This window comes from Acomys minous, assembly GCF_964271855.1.
Source record: "Acomys minous genome assembly, chromosome: 14".
In the NCBI taxonomy this organism is placed as follows: Eukaryota; Metazoa; Chordata; class Mammalia; order Rodentia; family Muridae; genus Acomys; species Acomys minous.
Genome location: NC_140496.1, coordinates 61,135,875 through 61,159,618, shown reverse-complemented (window position 1 = coordinate 61,159,618; position 23,744 = coordinate 61,135,875). Strand labels below are relative to the sequence as shown.

At 43.7% G+C, this 23,744-nt stretch overlaps 1 protein-coding gene across 5 annotated transcripts in view; it reads right to left on the bottom strand.

The window, feature by feature from the left end:
* Positions 1 to 23,744, bottom strand: part of PTPN22 (protein tyrosine phosphatase non-receptor type 22) — a 78,890-nt gene that overhangs the window by 38,320 nt on the left and 16,826 nt on the right. For 3 of the 5 annotated variants that reach the window (XR_014774097.1, XM_084755356.1, XM_084755357.1), the window contains exons 1-9: positions 19,715 to 19,950; positions 4,462 to 4,570; positions 4,129 to 4,205; positions 3,909 to 4,004; positions 3,478 to 3,516; positions 2,339 to 2,410; positions 2,179 to 2,238; positions 1,418 to 1,560; positions 773 to 839 (exon numbers count right to left, since the gene is read on the bottom strand). Coding sequence is in view for 4 of the 5 variants with exons in the window: in XM_084755356.1 (XP_084611482.1) it covers positions 773 to 839; positions 1,418 to 1,560; positions 2,179 to 2,238; positions 2,339 to 2,410; positions 3,478 to 3,516; positions 3,909 to 4,004; positions 4,129 to 4,205; positions 4,462 to 4,570; positions 19,715 to 19,801 (750 nt within the window). In the remaining variant the exon portion in view is untranslated. Of the gene's footprint in view, positions 1 to 772; positions 840 to 1,417; positions 1,561 to 2,178; positions 2,239 to 2,338; positions 2,411 to 3,477; positions 3,517 to 3,908; positions 4,005 to 4,128; positions 4,206 to 4,461; positions 4,571 to 19,714; positions 19,951 to 20,509; positions 20,670 to 23,744 lie in introns of those variants that run through there. The other 2 variants (XM_084755358.1, XM_084755355.1) reach the window with 2 other exon arrangements.

The following is a 23,744-nucleotide window of genomic DNA, read 5'->3' as shown; positions in this document are numbered from 1 at the left end:
GCCGGACATGTCTGAAATCCCAGTGCTCAGGGGGAAAGAAGGATCCCTGGAGCTCACGGGCCAGCCAGCCTATCCAAATCAAGATTCAGTAGAGACCCTGTCTAAAAAAAAAAAAAAGAAAAGAAAACAATTGAGGGAGACTCCAATATGAATCTCTGTCCCTTATATGCACATCCACACACATGTACCCAACACACACACACACATGCACATTCCAATGCAAACACACACACACACACACACACACACACACACACACACACACGAATGCACACTCACTGATTTCTAGACAACAGCACAGAGCTTGATTGTGCTAAGTTGAATCTATCTGCTAAAACAGTTTGGATAAAAGAAGGGAAAATACACAGTTCTGGGCAGTCGTTTCTCAAACGTCATCCCTTCTCAGAATCATCCAAAGAGCTGGTTGGCTCACACACTCCACACTTTCTAGATTACTCAGTGGGACAGGGCTCCATAACTTATGTTTCTAGTACATTCTCAGATAATGTTGGTCTTACAGAATCGCACTTTGTCATGTCGGGGATCAAACTGAAGGCCTCCTGTCACAAGACAAGTACGCTATTGCTGAGCTACATCCCTTCCCCGGGGATCACACTTTTAAGAGTCACCAACTTCGGAACTAATTTAATCCTATGACAGAGTAGATTTCCAGGGGGACACACCCGGTAAGAAAAGATGAGTTGTGAAGATGTTCCAAAAAGTGGAAGATCTGTGCAGTAAGAAAATAGGGAGTGCGTGTTGGGAAACTCACCCCATCTTTCAGCAACGTCCACGTATAATCAATAGCACAAATGACACCTGTTCTCCCGCAGCCGGCACTGAAACAGAAAGCCACAGTCGCACGTGCACTAGCTGAGAGAGATGACTGACAATGGTTGGAAATTTCCATAGTAGATTTGAGGGCCGGGGGGGAGGAGAAAACGGAACTTTTCAAATCCTACTATGTCCCAGAACACGCTTGTCATGACACAGTTGCACTCAGACAGGTATGGCAACTTCTCACAAGCGCTCTCAGCACCATGTCAGTGACGTAAGAGAAATCTTCGGTCCAGCAAATGCCTCAGTGGGTAACAGCTCTTGCTGCCTTTGCCTAAGGCCCTTAGTTCAACCCCCAGAACCACACCGTGGATGGGGACAAGCAGCTCCCCAAAGGTTGTTTGCATCTCCACATATAGGCTGGGACCCAGGCCCATGGGTGCACATACGTGCATGCGCGCACACACACACAATAAATTTTAAAATTTAAAATTTAAATTAATTTAAAAGAATTTAATGCACCAGTCGAATTTATAATAGGTTGCTTCAGCTGGTGACTTTTTTCCCCCCTTTGATCTGCACCCTACCCAGAGCCTCACTTTGTTTGTTCTCAGTAGAAAGTTCATTAGCGGCGTCTTACCTGCAATGAACACATATGGGAACACACTGATCTCCTTGGTAACAACGCACATCCCAGATGAGCTCAAGGATGGGGTCTATAGACGAAGGCACATCATGGTCCGGCCAGTTCTTATAGTGAAACTGGTAGATAATTCGAGTTTCCTGTTATTAAAAAGAATAGCCAGAATAAGAAGAGAATTCAGGGTTAGAATTCCACCTCCTTCTACCAAAAGGTTAATCTGATTACCAGAAACCTCACAATTTATTCCGCTTTCTTCTATCTAGCTCTCACGCCTTACGAAAATAATTAAAAGTAATATGAAGATGTTTCCCACTGTCTTATCCCTAACAACCCCACCCACGCAAGAGGAAGTAGATATGAAAATTACCTAAAGCAAATCCTTCCTCAAATAAATGTGTCCCAAGTGGGCCACAGACACGGCTGCATATTGAATCCCTTTACCTTTAGCAAGGCTGGGTAGAGTCTAAGGCATCGGATTGGTCGGCGGTGTCTGGCTGCTGCTCGTAGCCCCCCTATTCACACCACCGTACCATTTTTGTGTGTGCCACAGTGTGAAAGAGATTAGGGGCAGAGTCTTCTATGACTTACTCAAGGCATCAGAGGCCCTAATCTCCCCATAACCTCATTCCCAGCCTGAGTCTCACACACACACACACACACACACACACACACACACACACACACACACACACACACACACACGTATTTACCTGTCCCGTCTCAGCAGGCTCTCAACTTTATTCTTTTTCTATACTTACACTATTGAACTTGGCTTTCAGAGTCCTGATTTTATAATCAGATTTCTTTTTCTCGGCTTCCTGAGGAGAAGATTAAATTATTAGCAATTTCAAAGGCACGCTTTCTAAAAGGTAGCTCTTAGAGGCTTTGCTTAGCCATAGGGAGACACACCATACTTACACAGGATATAGAAAAGGGGCCAAATTGCAGCGGCGTCTCTCCTGGCTCAGCCCAATAGCGCTCACACTTTTTCTGGTGCATAAAACAGAAGGTAATGGTTTCCCTTCATATAGTCTAATGTCTTCTGCTAGAGGCAGCCCTGGGTCATTCATCTTAGCTTAGGCAGGGCTAACTCCATTGGATCTCAGCTCCAGCAACATGACAGGGACTCTCCAAAGGATAAAAGACAGACTTTAAAGGATGTCTGAATTACAGACCTCCTAGGGGGTCTAAAAAAGTAGAAATAGTGATTGTTGACCTATTTTTAGCATCTCAAAAAAAAAACCCTGAAATTGTTGACCACAACAGCTGACCAGTTAAAGTGCCAGATTCCTTCCATTGCAATTAGAATTCCCCACTCAGAAGGGCAACAGGAGATTAGAACAGCAATGCCAGCTGCATGTTTAGCTTTAAGTTTTCTGACACTATGTTTAAAAATAAAAATAGTTAAAATGTATTTTAGCCCAATATACCAAAATATTTAACATACGATCATTGTACAATGATAGTACATATTTGCCTGCCTTGTTTTTTAAAATAAATATCAAAATCCTATGTACATTTTATGCCTATCACACATCTCAAGTAGAATACTAAATTTTCATTGGAAATATTTTCATTTATAGTAAATCAAAATTATATTTGAAAAAGTTCCACATACCCAAAAATAAAGTTTTCAATAGTGTAAGTGGAGGCTCATTTTTAGCTCTATACCAAATCAAGTAAGACTATTGAGTCGTCCCAGCATGCCATCCACAGCAAGGACCTAAGGGCTGTGTGTGGCAGCGCACGCTGCTCTGGGCAGCACAGACTGAGCTTCTGATGGTCAGAGAGGAAATGGTGCTCTTTTCCCCCCTCTTTTCCTTAACTTAACAGCATAGGAGTTACTGGGGAAGTGGATAGAAGGAGTTCTCAGAGGTGAACCCCTCATGGATCGTGTGGTATCCCCAAACTGAAAACTATGAAAAAAATGTATGATTTTTTTTCCCAGGCACACTTAAGGAGACTTCTGCTAGCATTGCCTCCCTCCCCGCCCCACAACCCCCGCCAACCTTAGTTTTCTTTACTTTTAGATAAACCAGTACTAGAGAGCAACTCACCTTCCCCATTTCAAACTCCATACACGCCATGACAATGACCTGGAGACATGACACAGAAATGTGACCATCTACAGAGTTAGAGAGGACGGGCCGGCATGAGTCCCAGCGCCAGAAAGTATGGAGCATTGTTTTGCTGTTGGCTTTGCCTTTTAACCCAAAGAGAAACCCAATGGCTTAGGAAACGTTCTCACTCTTCCTTCCTTCTGTCCTTCCCCACTTCCCCTTCTCTCTCGCTCCCAGGAGAGCCCGCCAAAGTGTCAACTTCCATTTCCCTGAACAAGAGTACATTGTAAAACTGACAAAAGATACCCGAACTCTGTAATTCCATCAGGGCCCAAGAAAAGCGCTACTTTTGACAGCTGGGACACCCCAGCCACACCCTGGCATCCTGCGCCCTCTACCAAAGCACTAGAAAGCAATCCTGCACTCACCAAGACACGGTATTCCCAGATCATCCTCCAGAAATCCAGGAGAGTTGTGGGTAAAGGACCCTGGGTGGCAATATAGGCCCTGGGTCCATAGACACCCTACAGGGGAGCAGAAGTCACGTGAGCCGACCACAGACGGCACCCTCTTCTCCCCAGCATTCTCCCCGGCCCCTCTTTCAGTTGCTCAGAGAGATCTGGAATGTGTCTTTCCCTCTCTTTCTACCTTAATGAAGTTGGCATTGATATAGCTGGAATCCTCACTGGAAGTCATCAGAGACAGCTCTACCAGGCTGTGGTCATCTAGAACACAAGAGAAAGACACGGTGCAACTGAGAAGTCTCACAGAGAGGGTTGAGTCAGGTCTCCAGAGCAGTGGTTGTCATGAGGGTCTGGTAAGTGAACAAGTGACCGAATGCATGAATGTTCCTTAATATTAATAAAGAGTATAATCATTTTGTCAATACTATATTCTAGGATTAAGAACTTGGTTAAAGGGGGAGGGAGAATGGTTCAAATTGAGAGGAAATACAAGTTTACATAAAGAAACGGAACTCACAGGGCAAAATATCCTTGTATCTGTTCTTCTTGATGTTCTTGGGCCTCTGAGCCACAGTGGTGGGATATATTTTGTCGGCCCTGTACTTGGTAGATTGCCTTTTCAGCTTCTGTAATACAATTCCAAGAGTAATTTTTTTTCCAAAGAGAGAGGTAAGAGGCTCAAGAAAATAGTCACTTGGTAAAGTAAGTTCTCCCTTGCAAGCAGGAGGGCCCAAGTTTGATTCCCAGAACCCACAGAGAAACCATGTATGGGCTGGAAATGGTGGCACATGCAGTTGGAAGGCAGAGGCAGACAGATCTTTGTGAGTTTGAGGCCAGACTAGTCTACATAGTGAATCTCATGCCAGCCAGGGAAACAAAAGACTCTGTTTCGAATATATAAATAATTAAAAATTAAAAATAAAAAGGCCAGGCATAGGGGCTCAAATTTGCAATGTAAGTGTTGGGGAGTCAGAGGCTGGTAGATGCCTGGGGCTCATTGGCTAACCAGCCTAGCTTAACAGGCAAGTCACGGATCACAGTGAGAAACACAGCCATATAAAACAAGGTAGATGACTCCTGAGGAGAGACGTCTGAGGTTGCCTTACGGCCTCCATAAACTTGCCTACAACCAAATACATATATGCTACATACAGGAATATGCACATGTGCATGTCTACATGCGTGTGCATACACACACACACACACACACACACACACACACACACACACACACACACGGAAGGATATAAGAAGCTATCCACTTTTCAAATACTCTACCTCAACCCTTTTAGCATCCTTGGGGGCTAACTTCTTTTAGGACAGGAAGTAATGTTGGCATAGTTCAGTGACTTTGGAGAAGTGGGGACCACACTGCAGCTGAGTCACACGCACTAAAAACCTAGATCTGAAACTTCTAAATATTCAAGAAACCAAATAACTTCTAAAAGTGAGCTACTGCTCCACCCAAGGAAGAGATACCAAGAGTATGGTTTACTTTCTTTATTGGGTCTATTCAGTGTCAACAGGAAAATTATTAAATTCCATTCACCTTTTTTTTTTAATTCAGATCACTTGTTTTTCTAAGTGGAAATGAAGCTTAAGTTAAATATATTCTCTTTATAACTGTCAAATTTTCAGTGATTTGGTTCCAAAGCATTTTATGTAACTCAAACCTTTCCAGAAAGTAATAATCTAAACAGAATCATATTCTTTTTTTTTTCAGAATCATATTCCTTAGGTATTATATTATCTGAGATAGGCAGGGACTATCTTAATGTTATTGGACAAGAGTCCTTAGAATGGTGAATAATTCCTTTAAATTATTTGTATTTTTTTAGTGTTACACTGTAAACCCAAATATGAGGTCAGAAATGATTAAATATGATAATTTCTTTGGGCTACTTGTCTGGAATTAATGTAATCCAAAATTTCATCCCCTTTAAAGTTAAAAAAAAAAAGCAAATATGTGTCCCATGTCTGAATTTTGTGAGACTTAACCAATTTTCAAAAAAAGATAGGAAAAAGTGCCTCCAGATAATGAATGAAAATATTTGTTGAATTAAAATAATCTTCATTATTTCCCCACTATTTAATGAAGAACTGATCACATGAGGAGCATTAGTGACCTTCTAGGGGCTAGATTCCCTCAGCACTCACTAGGTCTTTACTCTCTTTAACTTCTGTTTTGAAAGTTCTTCTTTCCGTGGCCCTTATTTATGTACACTTTCTTGTTTTACTCTTTCTTTGAGTCATCATGCTAGCTAGTTTTATGTCAACTTGGCATAAGCTAGAGTCATCTGAAAGGACAGAACTTTGATTGAAAAATATCCAGGTGTAGTCTGAAGTAGATGGAGGGAGGGAAGCGGGTGGGAGAGGGTATGGGGAGGGGACAAGGGAGGGGATCAGGTGTGGGGGGAGGGGGCGGGGACAGGGGAGGTTCCCGGGAATCTATGTCAATAACCCTAGCTGAGACTCCTAGGGCTGGGGATGGGGGCGGGGCGTTGGGGAGCTCTTAAGGAGCCTGAAGTCTCCTGTAGCCAGGTAGAACTGGGAGGGGGACACCAACCCATGATAAAACCTTTGATCCAAAATGTGTCTTGCTTGCAAGAATTTCAGGGATTAAGATGGAGCAGAGCTTGAGGGAATGGCCAACCAATGGCTGGTCCAACTTGGGATCCACCCCATAGGAGAGAGGCAAGCCCGACATGATTAATGATACTCTGCCATGCTTGCAGACAGGAGCCTAGCATAACTGTTGAGAAACTGATCGAAGCAGATGCAGAGACCCACAGCCAAACAATAGGCTGAACTGGGGGAGTTTTGTGAAAGAGTGGGAGGAAGGATTCGGGGAGCTGGAGGGGTCCAGGACATCACAAGAATGATGTGTACATTACTACAGAGTAAATGAACTTGGAGCCATGGGGGCTCACAGAGACTGAACCACCGAACAAAGAGCATGTATAGGCTGGACCTAGACCCCCTACACATATGTAGCAGATGTGCAGTGCAGTCATCATGTGGGTCCCCTCACAATGAGAGTAGGGGTTGTGCTGTCTCTGACTCTATTGCCTGCCTATGGACCCCTTTCCCCTGGCTGGGCTGTGCCTATGGATCCCTTTCCCCTAGCTGGGCTGCCTTGTCTGGCCTCAGTGGGAGAGGATGTACTTAGTTCTGCTCCAGCTTGAGGTGCCAGGGTGGGTTGGTACCCATGGGGGGCGGGGCTCATTTTATGAGAAGGAGAAGACGGGGAAATGGCGGGGGAGGATATCCTGAGGGTGGAACTGGGAGGAGAAGAGAGAGGGGACTGGGATCAGGCTATAAAGTGATAAATAAATAAATAAATAAATAAATAAATAAATAAATAAATAAAATTTAAAGAGGGGGCTGGAGAGATGGCTCAGAGGTTAAGAGCACTGACTGCTCTTCCAAAGGTCCTGGGCTCAATTCCCAGCAACCACATGGTGGCTCACAACCATCTATAATGAGATCTTTGCTCCCTACTGGCCTGTAGGTGTTATATGCAGGCAGAACACTATATATAATAAATAAATAAATCTTTAAAATGTTTAAACAGAAAAAAATGATCCAACCTTAGGGCATTTTATTCATTAGTGATTGATGAGAGAGAGCCCAGCCCACTATAGATGCTGCCATGTAGCTGGTCTTTGCTACTTTGTGGGTTCTTCTTTTTCCCACTCTTTAATCTCCTGGTTTCATCTCCTATCAATAGATAGGAGAAAAAGAAGAATGGGGTGGGGATAGAGATCTTTACATTTAATTTTCTTTTCTCCTTGTTTCTTCTTTGGGCACAACGACTGACAAACCGTAACCGATCCCCCTGAATGACTACCAACACTAACCATGCCTAGGAGGTCCTGGAATTTGTGTGGCCTCTGAAAAGTTCCCAGAATTCCAAATGTCACACAATCGCAGGAACTATCTGCAGCTGTCAAAACCACGCCTCTGCTAGAGCATGAGGCAAGTAATAGTCAGCAATTGCCTGCAGCAATGGGGCCAAGTAACTACGGACTGAGTCAAAAGAAATCTTTCCTCCTTCAGATATATGCTGTGCCACCACAGTGTATAAAACACCTTAGTTTAGACTCCCTCCCTTCAAGATTCAAGCCCCATAATGTCTCCTGTGCCAATTAATTCAACTTATGCTTTACTAGTCTTTCCAATGCTGCTTAAAGTGACTTCAATAAATCCGTTTTTTAAAATATGATTTATTTAATTTTACTCTATGTGCACTGGTATGAAGCTGTCAGAATCCCTGGAACTGGAATACAGACAATTGTGAGCTGCCATGTAGGTGCTGGGAATTGAACCCGGGGCCTTTGGAAGAGCAGACAGAGCCATCTCTCCAGCCCCCACCCCAATAAATCCTTTTTACCACTCAGAAAATAAGCTCCAAACTCCTCAGGTAAAGGGGCCTCCTGAGCTGGAACTCAAGCTACGGTATCCCTTTGCCTATTCAGAAACGTCATGCAGACTTCTCAGTCATGGCTATGCTCTTTTTTGACCCACAGAGTGAACAAATAAGAAGAAACGTACCTCAAGCGAGAGCAATAACAACCAAAAGTTAGAGCACTGCTACTGCTGTTACTTAACAGCCTATATTTCGTACAATACTTACACATCCATAACGAGGAGGCACAGTTTTGTGCAAGAGTTGAGGAGACTTATTAAGTGGTTTCAAAATCAATGGGAAAAGGGGAACTCAAAGATGTGATAGATGCGTCCCAGCACTTAGGAGGAGGCAGAAGCAGGCGATCTTTGTGAGGACAAAGCCAGCCTGGTCTACATAGGAAGTTTCGGGTCAGCCAGGGCTACATAAAGAGCAGTGGCACAGAGACAGAAAACAGGTGGTGATGATATAAGGTTTTGATCCAAAAAATTATCCACATTCATCATGAGGTGTTATTATTTTTTTCAAGATTTACTTATGATTCTGTATACAGTGCTCTGCCTGCATGTACAGCTGCAGGCCAGAAAAGGTCATCAGAGCTCATTATAGATGGTTGTGAGCCACCATGTGGTTGCTGGGAATTGAACCCAGGACCTTTGGAAGGGCAGTCAGTGCTCTTAACCTCTGAGCCATCTCTCCAGCCCCCATCATGAGGCTTTAATTGAAGCACTTGGAAAGCAGAACAGGTGGGTTCTCCATGAGTTTGAGACCAGCTTGGTACACATACTCAGTTCTAGACCAGCCTCGGCTACATAGCAAGACCCTGAGTTTTTGCTGTTGTTATTGTTATGGTTTTTCTTTTCTTTTCTTTTTTAATGTGGCTCAGGGGAATTTGGTGACTGGGTCAGTCTTTAAGGAAAGTGGGAGAAAGTGGCAAGGCATAGCTAAAAATTCAGAACACCACTATCAAAAAATAGAACTTATTTAAAGTAATATTTTCCAAATAAAGTAGCATTAAGTTATTAAAACAACCCATATATCAGAATATAAACTCTTTCTAGTCAAGGATTTGAAATACAGAAGCTGGTCTGTGCTTGTTTCTTTTCTTTTTTTAATTTTTATTTATTAATTTTTACATACACTAGTGTATTGTCTGTATGTCTGATTGTATGTGTGAAGTTGTCAGATCTTCTGGAACTGGAGCTACAGACAGTTGTGAGCTGCCATGTGGGTGCTGGGAATTGAACCTGGGTCCTTTGGAAGGGCAGCCAGTGCTCTTCACTGCTGAGCCATCTCTCCAGCCCCCCTGTGCTTGTTTCTTGTTGGCTCCACAAGTACCAGTATTTTTCCTCCAGTGACTATTCTTCTTATTTCTAGGTTTGATAAGACACAGGAAGCCACCTGATCCACACCGGGGACATAGGAAGTTCTTGAATCCTATTTTCGCACCATGTTTTGAATTTCTGTGATGTCAGAGCTGGACTTGGCAAGAGATACTGAAGGCCATATTTTTACACTAAGGTGGATGTGCTAATGGACTAACTTGAGAATTAATTAGGAACATAAAACAGACAACACAGACAGAGAACACCATGGAATCACTCTGGAGGGCTGGTGAGACGGACTGTAGGTAAAGACACCCACAAGCCAAGCCTGGCATGTGTGTGGGGAAGGAGAGAAGTTGTCACTTCTGCAGGCTGTGCTCTCACCTCCACACACCTGTTCCTCCCTCAAATAAATGTAATCTCAAAACTTTCAAAACTACTTCCCCTGAAGTTTCGCCCACTTCTCCTCTCTCTCTTTGCTCTTCTGCCCCTTCAGAGTGAGCGCCTTTTATGTTGCTGTAGGTTTTAGGACTGCTGAAAAGTGTCCCCAGACAATTCTTTCTAAAAGTTTCCAGAGTCGGTACGTCTTCTTTCTTGTACTAATTTTATTTGCTTTCTTGCGCCTTGCTTTGCTTTGCAGAATGCTTTGGGAGGAGAATGTCATAGGCAAAGCCTTGGTGTCTATTGGTTTTGGTTTGGTTTGGTTTGGTTTGGTTTTGGTTTTTCGACACAGGGTTTCTCTGTGTAGCCTTGGCTGTCCTGGACTCACTTTGTAGACCAGGCTGGCCTCAAACTCACAGCGATCCGCCTGCCTCTGCCTCCCAAGTGCTGGGATTAAAGGCATATACCACCACGCCTGGCTTGGTTTTGACTTTTGAAAGGCGCTCTTTGGGCAGTACGCCACAGATAAGGATTACACACTGGGTAATCAGCTTGTTCAGTCTTCACTGTGTCCTTCAGCGTGGCTTTTTCTTCTGTTGCTCCTGGAGTCACCTGACTAATGGCAGAGGAGGGTACTCAGCCAAACACAACACAGGAAATATCTACAGAACTGTTAAGAAGTGTGAAAGACTTTAATGTTTTCCCCTGACGTCTACCTGTGGTCAGACCACCTAGAATCCTTCTCTTAAGTCTTCTTCTCTTCCTGCTAACCCTGAAGCTCTCAGGCCCTAGCAGAGAACATAACAGGCAGGGGAGAGGGCCCCCCCAAAAAAACTTGATAAACTACAACAGAAACAAGGGAACTCTGAAGAAGGAAGCAAAGCCTATAGGATTAAAAGCATGACTATTAGTGGCAGATTGAGGTTTGGGAAGAAAAGAATAGTTCAGAGGGTCAAAGTATTTCTCTGGCAGCCACAAGGTAGGGCTGTTAGTCTCCAGAAGAGGCATCCTCAAGAGAAATTGATGAAAGAGCCTCTTGGAGAACGAGGTGAGGAAGCCATCGGCTGACGGACGCCGAGCTCGGGTGGGGGATGTGATAAACTAGACTCTGCATGTTTGCTAACAGCGAGCTCCTATTGTCTGTGCGCTCGGGTCCATCTCCTTCCAAGAAATGAGAACAGAACGGAGATCTTGCTCACAGAGCCAGAGTGAAGACCAAGTCTCATGCAAGTGCTTTCTCAGATGCTGGTAAATAAGTCACTTCCAAAAGGGAACAAAGAAAGTAATATAGAAATCGCAAGGCTGTTGTATCTTTGGCTTGAAACAGGATGCTACAGTGCAAAACAGAACACACTGGACTCTTTCCACCCACAAGTCCTTTTTTCGGAAATTCTATCCCAATCTTAAAAAAAAAAAAAAAAAAAAAAACAGAAAAAAAAAACCATTAATGAATATTCCTAATGAAGCCCAATCAGCAAGCCAAACCTCAGCTTTTTAAATCAAACATTCTAACATGATGTACAATCCAGAGATGTGCTCATGTGATCCTCATGCTGGGATAATGGTAGAAAATACTGTCATTGTTTTTTCATAATTAATCATCATGATCCTAAGAACCTAAATTATGTGTGCACAATTTTTTTTTAAAGTAGCTGGGTGGTGGTGGTGAATACCTTTAATCCCACTACTCAGGAGGTAGAGGAGGATGGAACTCTGTGAGTTTGAGGCCAGCCTGGTCTACAAAGTGACTTCCAGAACAGCCAGGCCTACACAGAGAAACCCTGTCCCAAAAAAACAAAAACAAAAACAAACATTTGTACACACATATTAAATGTACATACAAATGAGATGAAATTCATTTAGAAATAGTCAAATCCAAGCACAGGAGTTTCGCGCAGTGTTTATTGGCGTTGTGTGGCTCACTGGCAGGTTAAGTACAAACCGAGTATTGTATATATTCCAAATTGAGGCCACAGTGACACCAGGCGACACTGGTGTGTACTTGAATTTGAACCAAATTTTTGGCTGTTTGGCATTTGGAATCCTACTTTTGCCAGTTTTTTTAGTGACTCAGTTCAGTTACGTGAGCCACAATTTAAGAAGCTCATATGTAGAATGCATAGCAGAAGTTATTTTGGGGGGAGAGAGAAAAAAAAAACTAAGATGAGAACGGAACCAAAGTTTGACTTGCTGTAGACCTCTGCGAGGTTGCTTCCTGAAGCCTTGTGAATGCAGATGGTTTGTCAAGCTTCTGACGAGTCGAGAAAGCACGTGTGCAAAGGAACAGATTCAGGAGCGCAGAGCTCTACAGCTAGTGGACGGGACTGTGACATTAGGAGTGGACCAAGAGGCTGGCCTTGAGGAGACACAACGGCCAAGGGTGCGCCATAGCACTGGTTAAGGAAGTAGCTAGGCAGGCAACAGCCAAACTGGAGCCAAATAGACCAAGACATTTAAATTAGGTATGAAAATAAGGGGAAATGGCAATAATATGTCAAAACTATCCTGAAAATAACTGAAGACATGGGACTAGATGGTCCCAAGCAAAGGGCTGGAGAAACCAGCTTCAGTGGTAAATACACTCATTTTGGTGATAGTTAAAAAACAAAAAACAAACAACCAAACAAACAAAAGCCACTTGCACCTTAATAAATACAGCATTTGCTTCAATAAAGGCTTATTGGTGGGCTCAAATGATAGGCTCATTTTTATGAATTGTCTCAATTTAACAAAAGTTTGAGCACTTGGGGGGTGTGTGTGTGTGAGTGTGTGTGTGTGTGTATGTGCTCAAAACCATTTGCTTAGTATCATTACTGTACATGCATATAGAGCCAAGATGCTTCCTGACTGTCTATGATAGGTAAAGTCTTGACTTTGGTAACATTAGCACTTGAATCCAGCCATTAGAAATGGGTTTCTCTTACTAGAGCTCAATGGATCCTTCATATTTAAGGACTGCGAAATTCATATTTTATATGAAAAATATCCCACCTCCAAAAAACAAAGTTCATTTTCTCTTGTTTAAATTGTACTCAACAGTTTTAAGGATTGTTTTTTAACTAATTTTTTTTTCATGTATAGACTTTAAAATAAAAATGAATGATATGGCAAAAGCTCGAGTCCAGAGAGTGGCTAGGCTGTGGGTGTGGCTAGGCTGTGGGTGTGGCTAGGCTGTGGGTGTGGCTAGGCTGTGGGTGTGGCTAGGCTGTGGGTGTGGCTAGGCTGTGGGTGTGGCTTCAGGCCTAAGTAGTAGAACCTTTGCCCAGCAAAGGCAAGGCCCTGGATCTACAATCTGTGCGCAATAAAGATAGAATCACAGCCAGACCAGGAGGCACAAGCCTATAATTCAGCTACTTTCGAGGCTGAGGCAGGGGGATGGCAAGGTCTGCCTGGGCAACTTAATGATACCCTGTCTCAATTTTTATAAAGAAAAGAAATGAAGAAGGAAAGAAAAGAAAGGAAAGGAAAGGAAGGGCAAGCTAGGGTAAGTAATAAAACTACATTTTGAGACCAGCAAAGCTAAAAACTGCTGTGGTGATCCAAATGGGTGGTACCCAGCTGTGTTGGTTGGTTTTGTCAATTTAATACAAGTTAAAGTCATCTGGGAAGAGGAAGTCTTAATTGAGAAAACACCTCCATCAGGTCAGCTTGCAGGGAAGTCTGAAGGGTGTTTTCTTGATTAATGATTGGAGTGGAAGGGTCCAGTGCAGTATGGGCAGTGCCACTCCTGGGAAGGTCCTGAGTATGTCCTCCCTGGCCTCTGGGCAGGTCCTGAGTGAGTATGTCCTCTCTGACCTCTGGGCAGGCCCCGAGTGAGTACATCCTCCCTGGCCTCTGTTTCGGTTCTGCCTTGAGTTCCTGACCTGCCTTCCCTGAATGAAGACTGGGACATAGGAGTTTAATCTAGACAAACTCTTTCTACCCCAAGTTGTTTTTGGTCAGTGTTTTATTTTGGAGGCAGGAAAGCAAACTAAAACGCCCAGTGAGTACTGGACACTGTCCAATACTATGTCCATGGTCACAAGAAGAATCGCATCTACAGAGCCTTGACAGAATTCACAGCAATGACTAGGAAAAAAAAAAAACCTGAGATACAGCTACAGGCAGCAAAATCAACTAACTCTTCAAATAAGACACAAGACATTTGACACAATTTCATGTACATACAGTTCAAAAGCAGATTTTAAAAGTATTGTTTAGTGAAATAACCCAATGCAGAAAACCCAAAATGTATTGAGATAACGTGGTCTTCTGTCTTTTGGGGAGAGTTAGGGCGTTATTGGTAGGAAGGACACAAGGGCTTTCTGCGCAGTTGGCGTGTGTGTGTGTGTGTGTGTGTGTGTGTGTGTGTGTGTGTGTGTGTCCAGACAGGGTCACATGTAGAACAGCTGAGAGTAAGCTTGAATTCCTGATCCTCTGCCTCCCAGGTGCTGGAAATACAAGCATACACCCCTAGGCCTGTTGTATGGGGGGCCTGGGGATTAGCCCACAGCTTCCTGCGTGCTATGCAGTCATTGGGCCACCTGAACCACATCTAGAGCCCAGCAATCTCATTTCTTGATCTTAGGGGTACATATATCAGTGCCTTTTTTATTACCAATTGTGAAGTTGGTGCCTATGTTTAAAACATTTATTGTATATATGTTACAATTTTCTTCCTTTTTGTTTGTTTGGGTTTTTTTTGGTTTTTCGAGACAAGGTCTTTCTGTGTAGCCTTGGCTGTCCTGGACTCACTTTGTAGACTAGGCTGGCCTTGAACTCACAGCGATCCACCTGCCTCTGCTTCCCGAGTGCTGAGATTAAAGGTGTGCACCACTGTGCCCGGCTACAAATTTCAAAAGTTTAAAGCATTAAGGTCAGTGGATCACTTGGAGGCAGGAGTTGATAAGTAACAAGGGCACAGACTGCAATATTTGCCGGTATGTTGTTTGACCTTTCAGTTCTACAACTGTGTGCTGTGTGGCTTTTCTTTTCTTTTCTTTTTTTTTTTTTCTTTCTTTCTTTTTTTTTTTTTTTTTTTTTGTGAGTATGTGGTGCTGGCGAGTTGGACTTGGTGCAGGCAGTCTGTTGCTAAGCCAATGGCTGAACTGTGCATCTTCAAAATTTCGTAAGTTACATCTATGTATTTGTTTAGTGAGTGGGAGGTGGGAATGTGTGGCAAGGCAGGGGCATGGAGGTCAGAGGGCAACTTGCCGGAGTCAGTTCCCTCCTCCCATCGGCATTCCAGAGACCCAACTTAGGTCATCAGGCTGGTCAGCGAGTGACTCTACCTACTGAGCTGTCTTGTCACCTCAGAACTGTGTGTCTTTTGGTAAACGGTTTTACTGCCTATGCCTTAGCATTTACTACATGTTAAACATTGTACAAATTATGGAGGGTACCAATATGACCAGAACAAAATATGAACATTGCCTTTGCGAAGTTTCAATTGGAAAAGAAGCCATAAATAAGTTAAAAATTGGCATTGTGGCAAGTGCTATAAAAAGTAGAGATCACACTAATGAGGAATTATCACCAATGATTTAATCCATTCAGGGAGATCAAGAAGGCTCGTTGGGGCTGGAGAGATGACTCAGCAGTTAAGAGCACTAGATGTTCTTCCAGAGGACCTGGGTTTGATTCCCAGCACCATAGCACCTCACAACCATCTGTTAATTCTAGTTATAGGGACCCAACATCCAGCCTCCACGGGCACCAGGTACTCTTATATACATGTAGACAAAATACTCATACATACATTTAAAATAAAATAATATTTAAAAAGAAAGAAAGAAAGTGTTCCATGGCTGAGGACACAGCTCAGTGGTAGAGCACTCGCCTGGTATATGTCGGACTCTGGGTTCAATCTGCACCATCAAGAGAGCAGGAGGAGAAAAGAGAGAGAGGAAAGGATACAAAAAAAAGCTTGTCTAGGACAGGACTACCAGATCGAGATAGAAACAGTCATTAAATGCGAGCCAGGTTAAGAGGACCACAGGGCATGTCTAAGGTACGAGAAAATGAATAGCACACATACGAAAGACACTGCATTTAGCGCTGGCATTAGAAAAAGACACAAGGGGCTGGAGAGATGGCTCAGTGGGTAAGAGCATCACCTGCTTTTCCAAAGGAGCCGGGTTCAATTCCCAGCACCCACATGGCAGCTCACAACTGTCTGTAACTCCAAGATCTGGCACCCCTACACCAATGCACATAAATTAAAATTAAATAAAATATTTTTTTAAAGAAAGACACAAGCAGTGCTGCACTTGCATCTGCTGTCACAGCAGGTCTGCCACAGCAGGTATGAGCATTGTGCTCTTCCTCACAAAGTTACCTGACCAAACCAGAAACCAGACCCGAGGGCCACAGAGACATCACAGTAGACAAGGATATGTCACCAAGCCTGAGGTCCTGAGTCCAATCCCCAGGACCCACGTGGTAGAAGAAGGAAACCCACTCCCCCAAGTTGATCTCTGACTTCCATACTCTTGCTGTGATACATGCATGTGTGTGAACACACACACACAAACACACACAGACACATAGACACACATACAGACACACATGCATACACACACACACACCACACATACAAACACTCATACACACATACACACACACACACACACACACTGTAAAGATGTAAAAAGAAAACAGACTCTGGAAAGATGCCTCGTAGATGGCTCCCTTGCTGCTTTTGTCGAGGACCCAGATTCAGTTCTCGTCACTCACACGGTGGCTCACAGCCCCCTGTGACTCCAGCTCCGAGGGATCCAACTCCCTCTTCTGGCCTCCGAAGGTATTAGGCACAAAATGAATATATGCGCATGCAGGCAAAACAATATTCATACACTTAAACCATAGATCCTTCTTTAAGGAGTAGGGTGTGCTTGGTGGCGCATGCCTTTGAGCCCATCACTTGGGAGGCAGAGGAAGGTGGATCTCTGTGAGTTTGAGGCCAGCCTGGGTCTATAGAGCGAGCCCAGGGTAGCTAACCCTACAAAATAACAATAAAAATTCAACAACAAAACAAAAGAAGTCGGGACTGAAATCGGAGCTAAGGAACTGGGTTTTGTTTTGCTTTGTTTGTAGGGGGCGGTTGTCACACAGGAAATCTATATGTAAGTATAAATGCCATTTGTTAATTGCCACTAAGGCAGTTAGCAGAGGCTTTGTGTTGTAGAGTTAGTTCTGAAATCTCAAGAACATCAAGTCCTGAGAAAACATCGAGAGCTGAAGGTGGACTGTGGCAGTGTCAAGTGGAAAACCTCCCAGCTGAGTGGCAACTCTCTGGGCTGAACTGGTAATCTGGCCACACTTGCCGACACCTCCTCTCCCAAAGCTGTTTTTCTGGTGTCTCAGCTGAACCTTTAGGTGGGGCTGAGAGTGAAGCTCTTATTTTTCCACTGGAGGACATGAGTCAGTGAACAGTGAGGTTCCACTTAATCACCACCCCAAAACAGGGTTCTTAAAAGTCAGGAGCTAGAAGAGCAAGATGATTAATATAAAGCAGGACAGTGATTTACCCTGGAGTTGGGTGGGGGGGTGGAGAGGCCTGTGGGGAAGGGACAATTGGGGATCTTTTGGAGTCTGACAATACTATATTTCTTGATCTGGTTGTGACTGCATTGGCGACATGTTTATAATTATATTCACACATTTTGTGTAGTTTTCTAAATACATGTTATGGTTCATAACTACAAGCAGCGAGAGAATACAAGCTATGAAAAATTCTTAAGCAGAGAAAAACATAACCAAATTTATGTTGTTATTATTAACAGAGCCCTTGGGGCCCCTGGTGCACACCTTTAATCTCAGCACTCAGGAGACAGAGGCAGGTCTGTCTGGTCCACATAGTGAGTTCCAGGCCAGCTGGGGCTACATAGTGAGACCTTGTCTAAGAAAATTAACTGAAGGTGGGACAAGGCTGAAAACAGAGAAAGCACTTAGGAGGTGGCGGCCTCAGTTTGGTGGGAGATTATAATGACTTCTACAAAAGGTTAAATATTAGAGATGTAGTCTGCTTTGTTTCGAAAACTACAACCATAATGAGATAAAGTTGGCGGTGCCTCTCAGCTCGGCTCAAGCACACGGACAAAAGGCAGGCATGTATCTAAGCAGACACGTGGATAACTCTACCCTGAGCCAAGTCTACCGTGAGGACTTGTGGCAGAAAGAATACATTTTACGACACCATGACCTTATGCAAGTCGAGCGGGCATAATATCTTAGCATCAAAGTTGAACTGCTACGAGCTAGCCCACTGTGATGGTTAATCATGATGCCTGTTCGGTGAACACTTCACAGTGTTTTCCCATCTCATGTCTGGTGCTAGCATGCTAGCTCTAGAGGACAAAGACGTTTTGCTTACTGTTGTATCCTAGGATGAAGACACAAAGTTGGTACACCATAAGTGCTCAATAAATATTTCTGAAGGGTCCCTTTTTTGAGACATGGTCCCTTCAAGTTGCCTGAGCTAGCCTTGAACTTGAGATTCAACCCACCTCAGCTTTTCAAGTAACTGGGACTCAAGGCACCTCCACAGCACCTTGTTCTCATTTAATTACTATAGTTATCAATGTATAATCATCATAATAATCCCATGAGGATAGATAGGACACAAATTATTATCCTCGGCTTGTAAATTACAAAACAAAGATTTAGGGTGATTTTGGAACATATTAAATACTTGATAATTTGGATGATGACCAAATCCATTTTCTTCATTTTTCTTAATTCAAAGCTGAAGGGCTAAGGCTTAGCATTCTTATAGTTCTGAAACACCAACTAGAGGCATTGCAAAACACAATAGGCTGGCGTGGTAGTACATACATGCCTTTGATCCCAGCACTCAGGAGGCAGGGCAGAAGGATCTCTGTGAGTTCGAGGCCAAGCCTGATCTACCTAGTGAGTTCTAGGCCAGAGAGAGCTACTCATTGACACAAGCAAAAAACAAGCAAAACAAACAGAAAACCCAAACCATGACAGATGTGTCAGATACCACATCACCTGACGTGCCTGGCACGGAGCGAACATGGCTCCCTCGGAGGAGACTCTTTGCTGTTCTGGATCATCAAGGCTCCCTGCTCCCATTCCCTGCTCGTCTCTACTCCCCACTCTACCCCGTCTGCTTTTCCAGACTGGGTTAAAGTTAAAGAAACACGGTTATTGTTTAAAAAGGGGGGAGGGGAGGGAATGCTTGTTCCAATCATCAACTTGCTGTTACAAAGAGGAAAGGAGAAAAAGATGGCAAACGATCATGTTGGCGTTCTTCAAAAACCTGTCATCTAAAAGTACCACCCTACATGAAAAGTTACTCTTAGTCTCTTTATTTATTTATTTATTGGTATCAATCAAAATTAGTAATTTGAAGCATAAATCATAATGCAAATGCTTTATCCACATGCTCAAAAAGCATTAATATTCCTAAGTCTGCCTGCACCTTCTATAGGATTGTTAGGCTCAAAGGAACCAGTGAGCCCAACCCTAGAAACCAGCCTATCTGGAGAAAACTCTGAACACAGAGATACAACAAAACTCAGAGAAGTTCTGCTCTTAAGATTGTCTTCCTGTCCTCTGCTCCCATTGTGCGTACAGCGGTTGAGTCTAGGCAGGCTGGACCACAAGAAAGCGTGAAGCACTTTAACTGCTCTTAAAGAGCATTACAAACTCACCAGGAATTCATTGGCAAACTCCTCATTGTTAATTTTCTTTTTCTGGCCCACATTCAGCAACTGCTGCAGGATTTCTCTTTGGTCCATGCCGAGGAGCGAGAGTCTGTGAGTCGATTAAGGGAGGGCATGTCAAATATGTGTCACGGCCAAGACACCACCAAGAAGCCGCTGCTGCTGCCTGAGCACAGCACGCTGGAGGCTGCGGTTTTACTGACTTCATCACAAGCCCTAGAGGAAATTAGTACGAAACTGGCTTCTGTGGTCACACAACAAAGCCATCACCTCCCTGCAGGGCCCTAGCGCCTTCCTTTCTCAACAAAGAACCCTGGCTACAGTTTAAATGTAACAAACAAGAGGCTAACCAGAACATAAAACTGTGGTCTGCTTAGCTCAGAGACTGTTCCACTCTGTCACCTTCAGACAGCGCTCACCTCTCTTTTGCTTCCCAGAGAACAGACAAGAGAGTACAGCTCTAACCAGGGAGTTCAGCTTTCCACATTCCCCCAGTGAGCACAGAGGCCTGGGTGACACCTGGCACCCCCACTGCAGGAACCTAGACAGGCGGTCACCTAACTTATACCTGGACTCTTCTACCGCAAAGACTCCTGTAGCTACCAACGTGGCAAACCTCTGGCCGCCAAGCAGAGGTTGCAGTTCAGAACGTGTTGAGCCTCCCACTTAGGCCTCACGTTTTCTTTTAGAGGAAGCAAAGTCCACTGCATTTGGGCCTGCAATCTCTCCCAGGGCTGGGGAAGTACTGGGCCCCCCGGTTAAGGGAAGTGTGGGTCTCTGTACCTCTTCGGACCTCCGGTAGCTCTGTACACACGGAGAGCACCACTGTACGCAGGATGAGACGCACCTGGTAGGCGGTTAGCACAGTAGCCCCAGCATGCAATGCTAGTGCACAGCAAACAGGAGCAAAACGGAACTAAAACTAAAATCCCCCTTGCTGAGAGTAATACAGATTCTAGATCGGAGCGTCCCGTGGGACTTGAGCATAGCTACTCAGCAGGGTCCCAGCTGGAGGAACTTGAGTCTAGGAGTTTGAGACACCTGGGCAACAAAGTGAGCGCTCTCTCTCTCTCTCTCTCTCTCTCTCTCTCTCTCTCTCTCTCTCTCTCTCTCTCTCTCTCTCTCAAACTGAAAGACAGAGGGGGTGGAAGGAAGAAGGAAAGAAGGAGAAGAAGCCTAAAGAACTGATTCTCTTGAAGACGTTTTGACATTTTTATCCTACAGCCACGATCTTGGAAACGATCCCATGTCAGCGAGCCAGCCATATTTATGGCGTGTGTGCCTTGACAGGCAGGCTGTTCCAGAAAATGCTTCCACGTCTCCATTTGCATAAAGTCTCTCTTCAATGGGTACAACTCCACCCAAGATCGAATTCAGTGTGAAAACACCCCTAAAGGAATATATTATCTTTAAAGGAGGAAGTTCAACAAACAATATGGCGCAAAAGTAGTTTCAAGTAAGAAAACTGGGAAAGGTGTAGTCTAGACTCCCTCTGTTTAAGATATTAGCAATCCTTTCTGGATTGCTCCAGAAAAATCATGATTTTGAACACAAAACATGCTGCATCCTCTTCACTGAGCCCTTGGTAGGCAAGCTGAAATTCATATTCCAAATAAAGAATTACAGTTATAGTTCACATAAATTCAAATTAACCATAATTCTTCAGCAATATTTTCTGAGAATAGGACAGTATCTCTAAGATTACCCTCATCTAGAATTACAAGGAAATTTCTTGCTAGTGTAAATAATGCAATATTTGACTTGTTTTGTTTTGTTTTTTGAGATAGGGTTTCTTTGTGTTAGCCTTGGCTATCCTGGACTTGCTTTGTAGACCAGGCTGGCCTTGAACTCACAGCGACCTGCCTGCCTCTGTCTCCCAAGTGCTGGGATTAAAGGCTATTTTAAAACATCAAAATATGGGAAACTATCTTGAAAAAGAATACAAAATTCTTCAAGGCGTAGTGGAATATACTTGTAATACCAGGACACGGGAGGTGAAGACAGGCGAATTGCTACAAATTCCAGGCCTATCTGGACTATATACCAAGACACTGTCTGAAAAATAAAATAAAATAATTTTAAAATCCCAACTTAACTGTAGATAAAAATATGAAATTTAGAGGCTGGAGAGATGGCGCAGCCATTAAAGGCTGGGCTCACAATCAAAAAAAAAAAAAAAAAGACAGAAAGAAAGAAAAAGAAAAGAAAAGAAAGAAAGAAAGACAAGTATTAACATGGTTTGTTTTTTTTCTCAGGTGGGGAATCTAGGTTTAAATGTGTGTGTGTATCTTTATGTAGAACATGAAAATTGAAAGAGGACCATAAAAAGAGGAAGAGATCTTTTTAAAATCTGTTATTATTATATATCAATAATACATAAGGGGTTGCATCATGACATTTTCATACTGTGCATCATGTATTTTGATCCCATGCTCTGCCCACTCACCCTGTGCTCCCCTCCTGTCCCTTCTCCTAACCCTTTATTCTTCCCAACTATACCCTGCTTCCACTTCCATGTCTTTTTTTTATTTTTTTAATCCCAGTGAATTTCATCAGGGTTTGCTTACAGGAGCATGCATAGCTTAGCAGAGTCTGCACACTGAAAAAAAAAATGTCTCTCCCTCCCCCATCAACCATGAACTGCATACAAGTCTTCAGGCTGGGGTGGGGCCACACAAATCCCTTAGCCTTCTGGGACAGAGTGTTGGCATGTGTGCTTCTGTGTAGATCCCGTGCAGGCAGCAAAACTTCTATGCGTTCAAGAGTACAACACCCAAAGCACACTCAGAAATCGGCATTCCCCACCCTTTCAACCCCCTTCCCTGGGCTCTTACATTTCTTCTGTCCCTTTTTTGGTGATGTGCCCCGAGTGTTTAGGTGGGGTGGTAAATGGTGGTATAGATTCCCCATCTATTGCTAAGCACTCAACAGTCATTTGTTCTCAGAACTTCGGCCAGTTGTTTCTACAGTCACTGCCTACCACTGCAGAAAGGTCTCCGACCAAAACTGAAAGCATCACTAGTCTATGGACAAAAAGTTATTTAGAAGTCAATTACAGGGGCGGGAGAGATGGCTCAGTGGTTAAGAGCGCTGACTGCTCTTCCAGAGGTCCTGAGCTCAATTCCCAGCAACCACATGGTGGCACAAAACCATCTGTAATGTGATCTGATGCCCTCTTCTGCAGATAAAGCACTCATACACAATAAATAAATAAATAAATATTTAAAAAAGAAGAAGAAGGCAATTACAGGCACATCACGTCCATTTAGTAGAGCAATGGCAATGGGTACCCCACAAGGGCCTATGGCCTCCCCAGTCAGATGTTTGTTTGCTTGTTGTTTTGTTTCCCCCCAGCCAGAGGTTTAAACCAGATTTATAGCTCCACTCACATGGCAAGGGCATCAAACCCAATGAGGAAGCTGCTGGTGACCCACTTAACAGATGTGCCACTGTTGTACCAGTGGGCTCATATGTCCTGCCAGTAGGTACTACTGCACACAATGTCCACAGCTGAATAGTAATGTTGGTGACAAGTCTCCCCTAGCAGCCTGCAGAACGCTGTTCAGCACTGTGAGGTTTAGCCAACAGGAAGGATGCTTCTTAATACCAGCCTTATTACAGTGTGTCCTGCAACCAAAGCCTGTGGCAGTGAGGTCTTAGTTCTGGTGCAAACCCAGCAGCAGTGGCAGTTTGCTTGGTGTGTGTGGGGGGGGGGAGGGGGCAACGTTACTCGCCTAGGTAGTCATATCTGTTAAAATTGCTTTATCTTATTACTTAGTTTCTTTATGGCGTTTTTCATACATTGTTGGTTTTTAAAATGTTTATTTTTGAAATATGGTGATGTATGCCTTTAATCCCAGCACTCAGGAGATAGAGGCAGGCAGATTTCTGTGAGTTTGAGGCCAGCCTGGTTTACATAGTAAAATTCTGTTCCCTACCCTCAAAAAAGTAAATAAATAAAAATAAATAACTTTGCTGGTGGTAAAGGTATTTTATTTAATTTTATATATATGGGTGT